We start from the raw sequence: 17,291 nt of genomic DNA on the forward strand, positions 1-17,291 counted from the left end.
TTTTTTGTTTGTTTGTTTGGGGTTTTTTGTTTTTGTTTTTTGTTTTTCGAGACAGGGTTTCTCTGTGTAGCCCTGGCTGTCCTGGAACTCACTCTGTAGACAGGCAGGTTCATTGTTTTTCTTAAAGAAAGTTCATGAAATGTTGTAAGTCTCAAGACCTACAATTCTGCCACTGCCAGTTAGAAATGAGATTGAGTAGAAGCAGCTGAAGTAGCATTCTTCTAAGAATGAGCCTAGGGACTTCAGAATCATCTGGAAGGCTTATTAAAATACATACTTGGGGAGTTGGGTCAGCTAATAAAGTGTTTGCTACACAAGCATGAGGTTATGAGTTTGATCCCCAGTACCCACATTAAAAAAAAGTGAGGCATAAAAACATGTACCTATGATCTCAGCACTGGGTCTTCAAGATTACTACCCAGCCAGTCTAATTAACTGGTCACCTCTGAGTTCAGTAAGAGATCCGGTCCCCAAAAGTGAGGTGGAAGGCCGTTCAGCAAGATGACTCAGCAGGTAAAACTATTTGCCTAATGCTGAATCTCTGGGATCCGTGGTAGAAGGAGAGAACCAATTCCCAAATTTTTCTGCTTACCTCTAGACATATTACCCTAAAGACTGTCCTCCAGGCACATTCAATGATGCAGATATACCTGAAAACAGTACCCCTCCCCCCCCACACCCTAGATACATACATGCATACCATTCACTATGACTCACCCATATAAAGCTAATTTGACTCAATCAGTTTGGTGCCTGGAATTAGACATATTTAATAAGTCACCAGGTAACAGCAAAATGAACATCAAGGGTTTTGAACTACAGGACTTGAGTTTTGGGGGTAGATTCAGTGGAGATCTTCTCTTCATTGGGTCATCTGTGGGCTCCTGATGACCAGCAAATGACCTAAACTCCAAAATAAAATACAAAGCTAAAGGATTTGGGCTTGGGGAAATTTTCTTATCCAGTAGAATTTAGAAAGCTTAATGGAAATGACTTTTACTCTTGAAGAGTTACCAAACATTCTTTACAATTGTTTGTCAATACTTACATTATACAACAGCACTTAAACCCCATGATGTCTGCGAGGGCATGTCCAGCCAGAGATAAAATTATGTGTGTTCTCTGATCAAACCATAGCTGACCCTTCTATCTCTGCCTTGCTCTACAGGTCAGAAAAGCAGAGAATAAAAAGAGGTCATTAAGGTGACCATTAGTACATTGTCCTCCCCAATAAGCTAGGTTTTTGTTATAATGTACTGCATTTTCTTCAGTTTTTCTTTTAAGTAAAGTCAAGTTTGGAATCTCCTGTCAAAGTGACCCATAGAGTATCAAGTGAGAAATATGTCTGGAGATTTATATGGGTTTAAGGAATGGTATGTGATCTTAGCTAAATTTGGGTTAGCCTTCCTATGAAGTACAAAATAACCTACTGGTCAGGTATACTTGAGGGAGAATTTTTGTTTACTTTTTAAGTCAATAACGCCTTGGGATGTATAACCTTTAAGGATAATAATAAAACCCACCTCATAGGATTGTTGTAATAACTAGGCATGATATTAACCATAAAGTACTTAGCACACTGCCCAAATACTCAGGGTCAGCTACAATATCTCTGCTATTGAGCTCTCTCCAAGAGTGTGCTAAGAAAACTCTAAATTACCCAAAGCAAGCAAAGCCTCTGTAGTAGTTACCCCTTGCTGCATAATAAATTGCCTCAAAACATACATATTCAGGACCCTGAAATCAATTTATCTGGGAATTTCTGGCTCATCATCTGCTGGAGGTGCCAGTCAGACTGTCAGAGGAGGTGCTGTTATCTGAAGGTTGGATTGGATCTTCTTCCAGACTCACCAAGGTGGTTATTGACAAAAGACGTTTTTCATGACCATGTGTGCCTTTCCATAGGGCTGCTCACAGATAGCATCTAACTTTTCCTCATACACGTAATCAGAGAAAATGGGAACAGGACCAAGTTGAAAGCCACAGGTTTTTTTTTATGAACCAATATCAGAGAAATATACTGTCACTTCTGCCATGTTCCACTAACATTGAGGTGCCAATGTGAGTGCTGGGAAAAGGGATGGATCATTGAGGGTATTTCTGGCCCATCCTTGCCTTTAAATGGCTTTCCCAACCAAAACCACATTCTGTGTTTTTTTTGGTGAGAGGGAGGAGTTGTAGCTTAACAGGGAGGAGAGAATTTTGTTTGTTTTTTTGCTTTAGTTTTAGAAGACATTAATGATTATAATAGTTTACAATCTATCCACAAATAAAAGGCAGCTGAGTAGCTAGAAAAAACGTCTGAGTGGGGTCTGCCGGCCACTCACAACGCATCTCATTTCACATGCCTAAGAAGTCTCCAGCTGACTTTGCTAAAGATCGTGACTGTTGAATATTCAAGCTCAGAACTTTCAGAGTGCAGAGGGTGGAAGCTGTCTCCGTGTCTGAGCAAGTAAGAATGGGGAGCACATAAAACACAGTTTACAGATCTGTATTTATGATGAGGTCTGGTGGAAAAACAGCAAGCGTAAACCATACGGGGAAGTCCAATTCCAGCAGGGAGCTGCTTTGAAATAACATCATACTTCACTTAGCCCCACTGATGTCCCTGATAACCAGTTTGGAAAACAATAAAACACCCTGTAACTTGCCATATTTTATTTCCTTACAGTGGTCCCCCCTGTTTGGTGGTGACTCTGAAAGTGCTTGTTCTGAACAGGAGCATCTGGACTTTGCTTTTGACACCCCAAACAGACTTCGAATGAGCTGAACTGCTTGCTCAAGTACAAGTTCTTATGGGGGAAAGGTCCTCCTTAAAGCGCTCAAAACCAAAACAGGCAGCAGTTACTGGCTTGGATTTGTAGTTTCAGAAGAAAGCAGCTGGCTAACATTACAGACATTCTGAGGAACTCGTCTTTCAGAAATACAAAGAACAATAGGGAGGAAAGTCCTTTGATGGCTCTGAGCTGATTTTATTTTATGTGTTTATTAACAGGCACACTTTCTCCCCATTGGGAGGGAAAAGCAAGCAAGCAAACAAACAAAAAATACCCAATAGTACACTAAAATAATAAAACAAGTAAAAGCGGGTGTCTGATTTCACATCTTGATATTAGCTGAGTCTCCCACCTTCTGTTTTCATGCTTCCCTGGTAAAGGCCCTGTCTATGGCCTGCCTGCCTCTACTTTGATCTGTGAGGCAGTGCCATACTGCTACAAATGTACATGCTTTCTTTGATCTAGTACTTAGCTGCTCTTACATAGATAGCTTCTTTTAACTATGTAGTGTTCTCTCTCTCTCTCTCTCTCTCTCTCTCTCTCTCTCTCTCACACACACACACACACACACACACACACACACACACACATATACACAAAGTTGCCTTAAACTGCTATTATTTAGACCAGAAAAGTATTTCTTAAGATTGTTCTGATTTGACTTTTATTTCCTAAATTCTAAAATCCTAAAGCTTTGTTATAGATTTTGTAAAGCCAAACATATTAAAAATGAGTTGCTGTTACAGATGTTGTGTAATATTGGCAAAACCCTTGCTTTTTTAATGGGAAGCTAGTTCTTCAAAGAACAGTAAACATAACATTGTTTTACCTATTCATTGGCAAAAATGCTCATATCAGGGTCTGAACATAATAGCCAATTATTCTTATGAATTTTAGTCTATGCTTAATATATTTTCATATTCCTGGATCACAATACCATAAAATTATATAGGAATGGTACTTTTAAAGTATAAGAAGTATATATATTTATTCTTGAAAGAGCTTCTTACACATTTTATTAGGTGTTTTATTGATTTGTTACTGACTAGCCTAGACTGCAGCCTGTTATCCATTCAGTATATCATAATAGGGCAGGGATGCAAAGAAAGTACATCACAATTATGTAACAGGGGAGGGACACAAAGAAAAATGTGTAACAATCAAGGCATGAAGGTAGGAGATAGCAGGGAAAGGCCAGAAACAATTATTTTCAAATACGATCAGTACCTGGCCTGGCTTGAGAGTGATAGGCAAAAATTCCCAAAGAGGCAGTGTTTAAGCATCACTGAAGGACAAACTGACTCAAACCTTATGGTCCTTTATATTTCTGGCCAAGTATACATCACAAAATAAAACTATGTATGCAGAAACTCTCTGACCTAATATAAGTATTCTAACCCTTGGAAGATGTCTAGAGTTTGAAAGACTTGCTGCCTCACACTATACCAAAAGCCTTCTTGCTTGTCATCTAACATGAAAGAGACCCAACACGCCCATGCATATATTTTTTTTCTATATACAGTTTAGAACTTCAGCTCTATTCATTTAAAGGTATGTTGGTCATTTCCCTTCACTATATCAAATATGTGAGAGAATCTACTTTAAGAAAATAAAAATTCATTTTGCTTATGGTTTCAAAGATCCATATGGTCTCAAAAAGTCCATAGTCAATTGGGTCTTCTGCTTTGGGGCCTATAGTGAATCAGAACATCAAGGCAGAGGGCATGCATGGTTGGCAATCAGGTGGCAAAAAGAGAAAGAAGAGGTGCTGGGCTCTCAATATTTCCTTCTGGAGCATGTCTCTAATGGCTTAACTGTCTCTTCCACACGACCCCATTTCCTAAAGTTTCCAACACCTTCCAATAGCACCATAAGCTGGAGTCCAAGTCTTAAACCTCCTCCTCCTCTTCTTCTTCCTCCTCTTCCTCCTCTCTCTCTCTCTCTCACACACATACACACACACACACACATACACACACACACACTCTCTCTCTCTCTCTCTCTCACACACACACACACACACACATACACACACACAGAAACACACACACACAGAGAAACACACAATATTGCCCCATTGTTTTAAAAGTCCTTATAATTACTACCTTTTCCATGCCCTGACTGTACACAAGCATCTTAAAGCACTGATCCTGGCTTGGACATTGAAGACTCTTGAAGCATACAAAAACCATAAGCCAAAAGGTTTGGTGTGGGGTCAAAAGGAGTGATCACTTGTTAACATGATTGTTATACTAGAACATCACTACTATTTGGAAGGATGGGAGACCAAGAGTCTGATCACAAGGATTCTAATTGAGTTTGTAATAGTGGGGAGGAAAAAGACTGAGCTCTAAATGATACAAGTGTGTGTCTGGGGACAGGGCAGAAAGTTCATTACAGGGTGAAGAGTGCTGAACACACATAGAGGGAATTGGGTTTTTCATCTTGGGAGAATAAAAACCTTGAGGCTGTGAAACTGAAAAAAAAAGAAGTGTGACCCTAGTTCTTTGCCTCCCCTTTCACTCCATGCATCATTGTGTTTCTGAAAGCCTCACATTTCACGTAGTAGAAACCATGCACAAGGAAGACTAGCCACCAAAACTCAGATAGACTACATCATAAGCCTGGGCTCCTGGCTTCCCCACTGACTTGTCTTGGACCTGAAATTTGCTTCATGAGACTAGTTTCCCACTAGGAACCTTAATGTCTACAGCTCAGTGTTCACAGGAACCTCTTGGAGAGCAGTAATCACACCTGGAAATGCTGTAAGGTGTGGTCTCATTCCAGCTCTTATAGGACTTCCACCTTTCTCTCTAGATGCCCAAACTCCACATCAAAGTGGAACTTGAAGAATCGGAACTTTTAAGTATTAGGAAAAGAAACCAGAGGATGGAATGGAAGCAAGATGTACAGGCGAGCCCATGTGAACAATGAGGGATGCCCGCTAGGAAGGTGGAGACTAATATTACTTTGAGAGCACGGGCAAAAAATGTTTTACAGTCTTGGGATTCAAACCCAGAGCTTTGTGCATACTAAGCAAGTACTCTACAACTCAGCTAAAGCCTCACACTCCCTCTCTAGCCTATGTTAGTCTCAAAATCATTATCTCCCTCCTCCAGCCTTAAAAATAGTAGGATTGCATGGGGCTTGACACTTTGCCAAATTTTGGAAAAAAAAAAAAGTGACTTAATGAATTACTGAGTATAGGCTGCCTGTGACCCCTACCTTTAGGAAAACCAAATGGCTTTGGTTAAGTCTGCTTTAATTTTAAGTTTAATTTTCCCCAAACTTAACCAACTAGTTTCCTACCCAAACCTTATAAGCAAAGTGGAAAAGGCAATTCTCTAGAAAATCAGAGAACTATTGCTAGAGAAGTGGGGAACAAGTGGTGGGAAAGTAAAAGCAGTAGGTTTGACAGTAGTACTCTTTGCACTAACTTACACATTCTTATCAGTGCCACGATGATGAAATACATACGACTGACATGCTTTCATGGAGCATCACAATGTATCTAGTACCATGATCACGCTTGGCTTTCTCCATATCAACTAATCAATTTCAAATTCAACCCTACTATTATGTTCCTAAGAAGGACATCACTCACAGAGAGTAATTAACTAGTTCCAAGGCTTCTACAGTTAAGAGTTGAACACCGTCAGTCTGAGTCCAGAACCCATGTAAATGTCCACGTGGAAAGGCAGTGTTGCAATGGTGAGATGCGGACTTCCTTACCACTCCCTCTCCTTCCTTCTCAAGTGCTGCTTAAGTAGAGCTGAGGCCAGGCGGGATGCTGCTAAAGTGGCGCTCATCAACTCTCTCTTCAACGAGCTGCCCTCCCGAAGAATCACCAAGGAGTTCATCATGGAGAGTGTTCAGGAAGCAGTAGCTTCCACCAGGGTGAGTACCGAGGGGTGGGGTGGGGAGGGGGTGTAGGAAAGCTAGAGGTGGCCTCGATGACAACATGGGGACATTTGAATCTTGGGAAATACTAAAGTAAGCAAAATTCTCATTTCAACAATGTGAAGGTTAGATTTTGCCCAGCGACTAACATTTAGCAAGAGACTCATGAAGGTGGAGCTAGCTGCCCAGTGTGCATTTTGCCAATACTCTTGACAACCCTGGATCAAAACCGATCAAGTTTCAGGCTGAGGAAGATCACATGATTACACTGATTCCAATGTTTGCTTTTTGAAGAATATAGGTAATCTTTAGAGTCCAAGAACGTAGGCAATGGAAGAAAAGACTTATAATCTAATGACAAACTGGCTCTAATTTTTCCCAAATTTAACTAATTATGCTAATTTTGTGAAGTCCATACTGTAAGTGCTAATTCCCTAGCTAGTGTGCAGGCTTGCAATTTATAGTGTTAAAATACTGTGGGCTGCTTAGACAGCTCTATGGGTTAGAATAATCATGGTTCCTAGGTGTTTACATCTTCCGGTAAGCTTTGAAAGTTTCTGTGACAGAAACAATTAAATGCTTTGAGAGAAAAAAAATACACAACAAAATGTGTCTTAGAAATTTAAATAGGGAAATTTCTCAGCCACCTATGGCTGGATATTTATTTGTCCAATAAATGGTGGAGAGTTCCTGCCCACTGTCTCCACCTGTAAGCCACAGAGGAAACCTGGGCCCCACCTACAGCAGATGTTTTTCTGTGTGTGCTCAAGGGCAGGAGCTTGAATTATAGAGGAGCACTTTTCTTCTGTTCTTCTCCCTCTCCCTCTCTCTCCTCCTTCCCCTCTCCCTCTCCCTCTCCCTCTCCCCCTCCCTCCTAACCTCCACTCCCCACCCCCTCCTCTCTCAGACAGGGTCTTACAATGTAGTTCTGGCTGTCCTGGAACTCACAATGTAGACTAGTCTGACCTGGACCTCACAGGAATATGCCTGCTTCTGCCTCCTGAGGGCTGGAACTAAAGGCCATTGTGTGACCCCATCCCCCACCCCCTGAGCTGAATTGACAGGGTCTGTCTTTAGAGGGCAGCTGCTGCCAGAGGAGATGATCAGACTGTTAGGGACTCTTTCCCCTTATGAAGTTGCTCTTATCGCTTAGAGGAGAGATGGGCGGCAGGACAGTAGAAGTAGTAACCTGGCTGGGAGAAAGTGGAGAGTTCTGCACTCTATCTGGTCTGAAGATTAAAGGAAGCCTTTATTTTCTGACCCTGTAAATTTCAAGTGCCTTTGAGGAAGAGAAGTTAGGAAAATGATGCCTGATTTATATACATGTGGAATTTACTTAGGAACAGGAAAGGGCTCTCAATGTAAATGTAATTTGTCATTTTTCATGGAAATTTCTGAAGAGAGAGAATATATATGGCTTGCAGGCTTCTGGATGGATTTCCCCTAGGATATCTAAAAGGCCAACATAAATATTTCAGAAGCACGGTGTTAGTGTTATTGCATTCAACGCTATACATTTGCTGCTGTCTGACGCTGACAGCTGTTTGTTCGGTCTCAGAACCTTGCTATTGCCCACTGTCCTGGGAATCCAAGGCCATGGGGTATTGAAGGAGGTCTGCATACCATTTCAGAGGGCTTGTGTTTGCTGCTTGGTGCAGTTCCCTACAACCAAGCTGAAAAAGAACTTCATTTCTACCTGTTGCCTACCTTGCTTCTTAAAGATTAAGTGGCCTGAGTATAAGAAATATAAACCAACAGACACCCATGTCGTCAACAGCAACGTATTATGAAAAGTTCCTTTTAAGAGACATACAGGAAGAAAGGAACGGGCCACACAACTGCACTTAAGTTCTATTGTAGAGTCTTGCCTGATTATCCTTGAAATCGGGGTAAGGTCAATGTTGCAAGATTTCAGTAACCCCTCAGTGACAGTTATACAGAGCAGACACAAAAGCATTAATTTATATAGCAAATATATAGGAATTTCTACTTTGGAATCATCATCCTATCAGCAGTTACACAATGTGCTACCATTTTAAGCAAAAGCCACACTCAAGCTGATTATGAAACCCTCTTTACTCGAGTCATGTGAGACTAAGTAGCTTATCCTAGAGCAACTGTATATCAACATCTTTAGGCCAATAATAGAATTAGGTCCTGATCATTTAAAGAAGGGAAGAAATTATCAGTGATGGTTTCTTTGTTTGCTTTCCTTTCCAAGGGCACTTTAGACGACGCGGATGACCCCAGCACGAGTGTGGGAGCCTACCACTACATGCTGGAGTCAAACATGGGGAAGACTATGCTGGAGTTTCAGGTGCCTAACTCCCTGCCACTTGTTTGTTTGATGATCTATCTAGAAGCTTCGGAGATGTGCAACTCTTTTCATCTTATGTATTTACTTTTAATAACTGTGTGTGTATATACATAAATTCAGATGCTTGTGGAAGGCAGAGCATCAGATCTCTTTAGAGCTAGAGTTAAAGAACACACACCTAGCTACTGAGCCATTTCTCCAGCCCCAACACATGCAACTCTTACCTTACTAGCACTAATATCTTCTGTTCCAACAGTCTGCTTTTAAATAATTCGCCCTTTTAGAATCCAGATTGGTAACTTCATTTTAGCCACATTCAATAAGCCAAATCAAATAGCCATCACGGTACACTGCTCTTAGGAAGCTCCCGGCCTCCAAACTTCAAGACCCCTGTCTTAAAACAAAACAGGAAAGTAATAATTATTATTTTTGAAAACAAAACAAACCCAAAACATAGAAGAGAATCCCAGGAGAAAGGGGAGTGGCACGGGAGAAAAGACACACCCATTTACAACCATGCAGAACTACATGTGGGACCTGCCACTTTACATCTCTTAGAAACGGGTGAATAATGACTGTTTCGCAACCTTGCAGCACTTCACCAGATCTTTAGGACTAAGACAAAATCAAATAGTTAAAAAAATATTGCTTATGACCATTTCTTCCTTACTTTTCAGAAGTCACAGGTAAGGGTTTCCATGGAGGCACCTTCTAAAGCACTACTCCAGTTCTGATGTTTCTATTGAAAAGTGTGTGTCTCTCCCTCCCAGGAGGGAGACCAACATTATCGCCATGCCATCCACATCTGACAAGCAGTAACAGCTGGGGAACTCTGCTCCTTATCACCCACAAGCCTTAATTTACGATTTCCCACTTTTATGTTGGCATGAAAACAATACCACTCCTTGTCTCTTCAGTACACTGCTCAATAAATCACAGAAGATATTTAATACTTCGTTATAAGCTTTTGCCTAACTGCAAGCCGATGCAAATGTTCTGAGCGTGTTGAAGGTATCCTCTGCAAGGCTCTGAGATTCCCTGGGTTAGTTGTACCATATGCATTTTGGGTTTACTGATGTTTAATTACAATTGGCTTATTGTATCAGTATTTGTAATATGAAAAATTACATTAATAATGGTATCAATATCTGATTCCTATTTATATTTTGGGGGTCATAATATTGAGTATTGACAATTATTACTATAATTTAACCCTTACAACAGCTATATGAAATAGTTGTTATTATCCACATGTTATTATCCAAGGGGGATTATCTTTACTTAAGAGATGGCTGAGCTCCTGGCTTCAGATCCATGCAAGGCAATCTCTCTCCTTTCCTTACATATCTGATTCTCATATTCTGGTAATAGGCAGCTGAAATTCGGCAGTGATTTGGCAGGAAATGTACACCCCTCTAAACAGATAAGCTTGAATGAACTAAAATATCCAACCACAGAGAATAAGTTAAAATATGTAATAGTACAGCCATACCCCACTGCTTCTATTTTCTTAGGTTTGATTTCAAGACGTAATCAGACCTACAAAGTTTTATGGACAAATAATGTTTATCATGGTAAAACTTAATCATTGAGTTGCAGCTGAAGCCCAAGGCCACCTACTTTTCTCTAGAGTAGTTGAGGACATGTGGAATGAACTAGATGGTTTTAGTCTTATTCTATTTCCATATCTGCAGATGTGTTTCTTCATTTGTGTGTAAATCTGAGGAAATGCCAGTATTACTCCACAGTGCCAGTGTGAAGGTGAAATAGGAGGTAATGAGAGGAGTCTGGAACAGCCTGGCACATGGTAAACACTCCATGAAGGTCAAGGATGACTCTGGAGGACTGAATTACTTTAAAACACCAGAGGCTATTTGATGGGTGGATCCCCCCATCCCATGCAACACACACACACACACACACACCATGTAATCCCAAGATTCACAAGAGGTTAGGTAACTCCCTGCCAAAATGCTTTATGGCCCCCTCCCTTACAATAAAAGAGGGAAACTATTCAGGGTCTATAAGGCTCCCCTACAATAACCTCAAACAAAGGAGAAAGTAACAGGGAAAAAGAATGGCAGAAGAGAAAATACATGCATTTAAAAACAAATAGACCTATGTGTGGGTGCCTATTACTTTACAGCTGTGAGCTTGCCCATTTTGAAATTCATTTTTCTTGTCTACTAAATGAAAAGAATAGTGTCACTTTATAGACCTGGACATTTATAAAGCATCGAGAATAGCTCCTCTTATAAGAGGTGTCACTTAGTCATACATTCCTTTACACACGCATACACATCTACATTTACATACACGCACATAGATGTAGCATATATATGTATGTATATATACATATATAAATATTATGTATATTATTGTCATCCCTGTACAAGGAAGTTGCATATGATTTAGCAGAAATTTTAAAAATGATGATTTTGAGCATAGGTGGCTTAGTCTGCCAAAGCTGGTGAGGCAATGTTTTTGTTTTTTTTTTTTAATTCTTTTTTTCTTAAAACTCCTTCTAAGTACTATGAAAAGACTCTACTCAATCTCTGGTCCACATCAATTTAACCCTTGCCTTGCTTGTCTTGCTTTCTGTGTGGTCTGTATTTAAATGACATATAATCACTTAAATCACACTCTGGAAATGCTTGGCTGGGAGCAGTATAAGGACAAAGGGAAAAGAGAGAAGGCAGGAAAACCCAAATCCTCGGGTCAGGAGGAGGGCCCAGGGAGCCCTGCTTTTCCTTCCGCTTGCCTGCTGTGGGCTAGCAGGTACCATGGGGTCTAGGCAGATGTTATCTGCTGGTGTCTACACGTAAAGGGAAGTGAATACAGACTTGTGCTATTTCTGCAGAGGCACAAATCATTGCCCCCTCCCAGAGCGGAAGTTGTTACAGAAGAGTTTTGGATCTAGGAATGGTTAACGATAGCGTAGAAAAACAAGGCTGGTGTCTCCGGTCTGCCCTTGGGTTTTCAGTGGGCCTGTCCCTGCTGCGCTGAGGAATTGCAATAGGCTTCAGCTTACCTTCACTTCTTGGGAGGGAAGGAGCTGCCTATTGTGCGGTAAACTCGCCAGAGAGAAAACTGCCTGCTGTTAGGGGGAGGGACAGGAGCCGCGACCAGCGGGCGCTGGGTCTTGTCAAGGTCAGATTCTAGGCAGAATTTGACTGAAGCTGGTTAATATATTTATTCTGAAGACTAATGCAATCCAAAGAAGAGTTGTTTATTTACATCTGTGCTAAATTCTCCAGGTCGCCTTTTAAAGCCTCATCCCATAAACAAATTTCCTCTTAAACTCATTTTCTTGGGTGGGGAGATGGTGCCCACCTGTTTTCCAAGTTCTCCATTTACAGTGTTTGTTTTTCTTATTTCTGATGAATCACAGAACCAAGTCAGCCTCCCAAATTTCCAGGAGAGGCAACTCAAAGCGGCTCAGAGCAGCTGAAAAGCCATTGTGAAACCAGGCAGGCAGTTTCCAGGACAGAGCCCAGTTGTTGCAGGATTAAACGAAATGAATGACAAAGTAGAACTGGGAGCTGTGGACTGTGGACAGAGAGCAGCAACTGCAACTTTCCCCAGCAAGCAAAGAAAATACAGGCTTTTGTTCACCATTCAGTTTACAATTCACTTTGCTGATCAAGACCAGTTATATAATTCGTGGGGCTCAGTGCAAAATAAAAATGCCAGGGCCTTTGCTTAAAAACTATTAAGTTGAGGATCAAACCCAGGGCAGTTTGCTGAGACAAACCCAGACAGTCCCAGACAAGGAGGGGCAAGTGATGCATCAATCTTGGCAAAAAATCCAAAGATGCTTTAAAAACCTCAGTAATTAAGATAGACAATATTATACAGCAATGTATTTTAAGTTCAAAATGATTTCAAAAAGTCATCCTAATAAACAAAATACAAAGAAAAAAAAACAACTTTTTTGTTGTTGTTGTTGTTTTTTTAGAGACAGGGTTTCTCTGTGTAGCCCTGGCTGTCCTGGAGCTCACTCTGTAGACCAGGCTGGCCTCGAACTCAGAAATCTTCCTGCCTCTGCCTCCCAAGTGCTGGGATTAAAGGCATGTGCCACCACTGCCTGGCTTTTTTTTTTTTTTTTAAGGCAAGGTTTCTGTAGGCAATCCAGGCTTGTCTTGAACCCACAAGATCTGCCGCTGCTGCCTCCTCAGTACTGGAGGTGAACATGGGTGCTACGATGACTGGAACAAAATACAGATTTTTAAAAGATCCAGAACACTCATGAATAACCCCACCCAGTTTAAATCTTGCCTCACATACCTCACCTCAATGAGGTATTCTCACATTCCTTTCAGGCCAGCCAGGCTCCCAACCCTACACGATTAGCTTAGCCTATTTAACAAACTCTACAACAGAAGAGCAGCAGAACAGATCCTCACAGAGTTAGGTGACTCCAAGTTCCTGTACAGGTCAGGGCTTGATCAGACTCAAAGCCAGGGCAAAAACCAGGCAGCAGGAATCACAGTGAAACCAGAAAACAATTCTTTACAGAAGCCCTCTGAAAAGACAGAGAGAGCACGGAAGCACTGGGCTAAGCACTAATTTTTACTCAGGAAGCTGTGAAGGCACCTGTAATCCCAGCGCCTGGGAGGAAGAGCAGGTGGACCTCTGAGTTCGATATCAGCCTTGTCCAGTCAAGGCAGCCTTGAGCTCCAGGACAGCCAGAGCTCCAAAGGGAGACCCTGTCTTAGAAAAAACAAACAAACAAACAAACAAACAGACAGACAAACCCAGCAAACAAAACAAACCAACAACAAAAAAGAATTTAGTCTCATGAAAGGAAATAAGGAAACGGAACAGAAGTGTGTGTAAGTCATTAAGTATACCTTATACAATGACGGCGAGTGTACACAGCTGGGCAAATGCTAGATGGGGATAGAAAGAATGTGGATGAGAAGGTGGTCACCTTCCGTAAGAAACAGAGCCACACTCAGGAGCAAGTACTTTTCAGATAAACCAGAGCACGAGGGAGGGACCGACCTTCCTCCTAGAGGTAAGAAGAGTTCCAGCCTTTTTAGGAAGCCCTTGGGAGACCGAGTTTGCCAGAGGGGCATGAGAAAGCTTTCCAGTTCTGTTTGCTTTATATCCATGGGTTGTAAAGTTCTGGGATATTCTCTAGGTAGATGGACAACAGTTGTCCATCTATGAGAAGCAGGCACTAGTGCAGAGATGAGAATGTGGTCTCAGAACATCCTGAGGAAAAAAGAATATACACCACTAACAAAAACCGTCAGAGAGGAGATCAAGAGCCATATAAGCATTAAGTTATTTCTCAGACAGAGTTATCTCAGGGAAATGCTACAATGAGTACTAGGAACCGCAACGCTAGTCCAGCCTCTCTCCTTCAGCTGCCAGATTTACATAGGGACTGTGAGCATATGTCAATGGCAGGGGGCTTGCCAAGCATGTACAGAGTTCTGCTTTTGATCTCCAAAGCTAGGAAAAAAAAAATTAAAACCAACCGCAGATTTGGGATAGGCAAGGGGTCAACTGAAGAAGCAGAGTGATTTGTTGATGTTGTTGTTGATGATGATGATGATTAAAAAATAAATACAGGGCTGTAGCAACAGCTCAGGCTGAAGTGAGTAGACCCTGACAAGAGGACTTTAATTCTGCCATCAGCATGAACATAAGAACCCAGGCTTGTGGCTCAAGCCTATAGGCTGAGCCATAGGAAGATGGAGACAGGAGGATATTTAGGGCTTGCTGGGTAGTCTAGCCAAATCAGTGGGTTCCAAGTTTGGTGAGACCCTGTCTCAAAATAAAAAAAAAAAAAAAAAAAAAAAAAAAAAAAAAAGGTCGTTACTGAGCAGGACCTCTGGCCTCTACATTCATTCATATTCTTGTACACATCCACTCATATGTACATGTATGTATATGCATGACACCCAAATAAAAATATAATGGGTGCAAAGTTCAAGAAGATTTTTAATGTGAAATCAAAGAAACTTCAAGTATCAGCCTTTTATTACAACATAGAGCATAGAGAATTCACATTCATTTGGTGGCTACAAAGCCACAATGGCATGAACGGTAATAGTATGTATGGGTTTGAAGGGATCATTGGGGAAGGCAGCAGAAATGTACTCTCCTGAGCAACAGGGGGATACTCTGATGAATGGATTGACAGGCACGGTGAAGAGATCCCTGCTAGGCAAGATTTAGCAGCCTGTTGAAGTGATCCAACTTTTTCATAGTCCTGTAGTGATGTGCTGGAGTGAAACTGCGTGGGGCCAGAGAGAAGGGCTGTAACAGGAAAGTCTCTGGGCATTTGACTTGGAACACTGGACAGTGGGGTCTTTGTTCAGCATGGAAGGACCAACTTAGTTTATATTTGTGTGATATTTAATTGATGGAAACAAATGGTTTTGCTTTTACTTCAAGTGCAGTGTCCCTCGGGGTATGCATTGTATGGTGGAGTAAAGACAACGTGCCCAACTGTATCTTAGGATGAAAACTAGAAATAGCAACTGTAGAGCAGAGACAAGGCCTGCTCATTCCTCTGATAATCCCACATTTTCAAAATGCACTGGATAATCTCAACGTGCCCGCAACTTACAACTATACCTTTCAGAAGAAAACATGTTCTTGAGCCAACAGAAGGAAAGACAGTCAGTAAAAGACTGTTGTTATGATCATCAACAGTACATCTGTCTAGATGCTAAGATTTCATAACTGTTTTCACAAGCAGGAAGTTTCTTAATTATATAATGTCATTTTCCAGTGTTTACATGTTTGTGGTTTATGGTATCGATCCGTAATTTATGTCTAGCTAAATAACAAAACAAAACAAAGAACAAAGGCTAAATCCCTGCATAAGTAAAACACAGCTAATTGCAGTGGAAAACTGCTAGCTGTGACCACATTAGGAAAGTGAAGATATTCAACCCGCGGGTCTTCTGCTCAACTTGACATCTGCAGGGAAGTGGGAACAGAGCTGACAGGCCCCTGTTGTGCTTAGCTCACTCAAGGCTAAAAACACTGAATGCAGAACCCTTTGTTTTAAGGTAAATACAACCACACCATCCATATTTTAAGGCATTCTTAAAGCAGAGAAGTGTACCTTTCTTTTTATGCTGGCGAAGATTCCCTCTCCTCTCCCCACCCTCCATCCCTCCCTTCCTCCCCCTCTTTATCCTGCCCCCTTTCCTGCTTTGTGAAAAAGGCAGGTGAATAATATATTTCAACCTTTTGACACAGAACTTTAGCATGAGTGAGTCTGTTTTGCTTGAGCCGTTTTGGGTCAAATATTGGAAGGAGCTTGGTTCAAAGCAAATGGACTCCTATAAATTTTATTTAGTAATATAGCCATATTTATTTTTCAGTTTACATTTTTAAAATTTCAGTTGTTTTCTTTAATGTCAGTCACATGATTTAAAACCTAAAACTTTTTTAGCGTTTATATTCATTATGTATGCAGCGTTCAGTAAAATGGACAAATCATTCTTTAATTGTTCTCTAAAAAAACGAACATTTGAAATGTTTTCAGTCTCTGCTTATTAAAACATGCTATAACATATACATAACTTTGTATGTTAGTTTTCCTATGTTCTGACATACTTAAGTAACTTTTGGTGTGTACAATTATTTTATGCATATATTTTTAGTGTTGAAAGATACTTGTCAATCATTTAGTATTTTATATTGAAAATAGGATAAAGCAAGGGAGTGGAGATTATACTTGAGGGGCCTCAGGCCTCTATTCTTTGGAAAGTCCCAAGGTATATGACAATCATATATCTTGTTTCCTTTGTTTTGGGGGGTCAGACTTACGTCTGCTTGGCTCTAACTGGCATGTACTTCTGCTTAAGATCACTGACAGATATTTGGGCTTTGTAGGAACTAATGACCATTTTCCAACTACTGCACTGGAATGGAAGCCTGAAAGCCCTCCGTGAAACAAAGTGCTCTCGACAGGTGAGCCGGTCTGCTGGGTCTGCTGGAGACAGGTTAGCATTGCTGAGGACAGGGTCAGGAGCTTATCAAACTTTGAAGAGGGTTTCTTTGTTCAGACTCTTCTGTTTACATTTTACACATGCTGACTAAAACCTCCTCTGTTTACTCATTTCTTTGTTTTAAAATTATACTTACCTATCAAATTAAGAGCAGGGACAAGTGAAGAGGTATTGAGTCAGAGACTGCCACACACTAAGAATGTGGGCTATGAGCCGGGCAGTGGTGTTGAATGCCTTTAATCCCAGCACTTGGGAGGCAGAGGCAGGTGGATTTCTGAGTTCAGCCTGGTCTCCAGAATGAGTTCCAGGACAGCC

At 41.1% G+C, this 17,291-nt stretch overlaps 1 protein-coding gene across 2 annotated transcripts in view; it reads left to right on the forward strand.

The window, feature by feature from the left end:
- Lix1 (limb and CNS expressed 1) overlaps window positions 1-17,291 on the forward strand; it is a 56,078-nt gene that overhangs the window by 34,122 nt on the left and 4,665 nt on the right. The window contains exons 3-5 of one of the 2 annotated variants that reach the window (XM_031352180.1): window positions 6,534-6,674; window positions 8,899-8,994; window positions 16,861-16,938. In XM_031352180.1, the coding sequence (XP_031208040.1) occupies window positions 6,534-6,674; window positions 8,899-8,994; window positions 16,861-16,938 (315 nt within the window). The remainder of the gene's footprint in view (window positions 1-6,533; window positions 6,675-8,898; window positions 8,995-16,860; window positions 16,939-17,291) is intronic. The other variant, XM_031352181.1, reaches the window with a different exon arrangement.

Source organism: Mastomys coucha, unplaced genomic scaffold, assembly GCF_008632895.1.
Source record: "Mastomys coucha isolate ucsf_1 unplaced genomic scaffold, UCSF_Mcou_1 pScaffold5, whole genome shotgun sequence".
Lineage (NCBI taxonomy): Eukaryota > Metazoa > Chordata > Mammalia > Rodentia > Muridae > Mastomys > Mastomys coucha.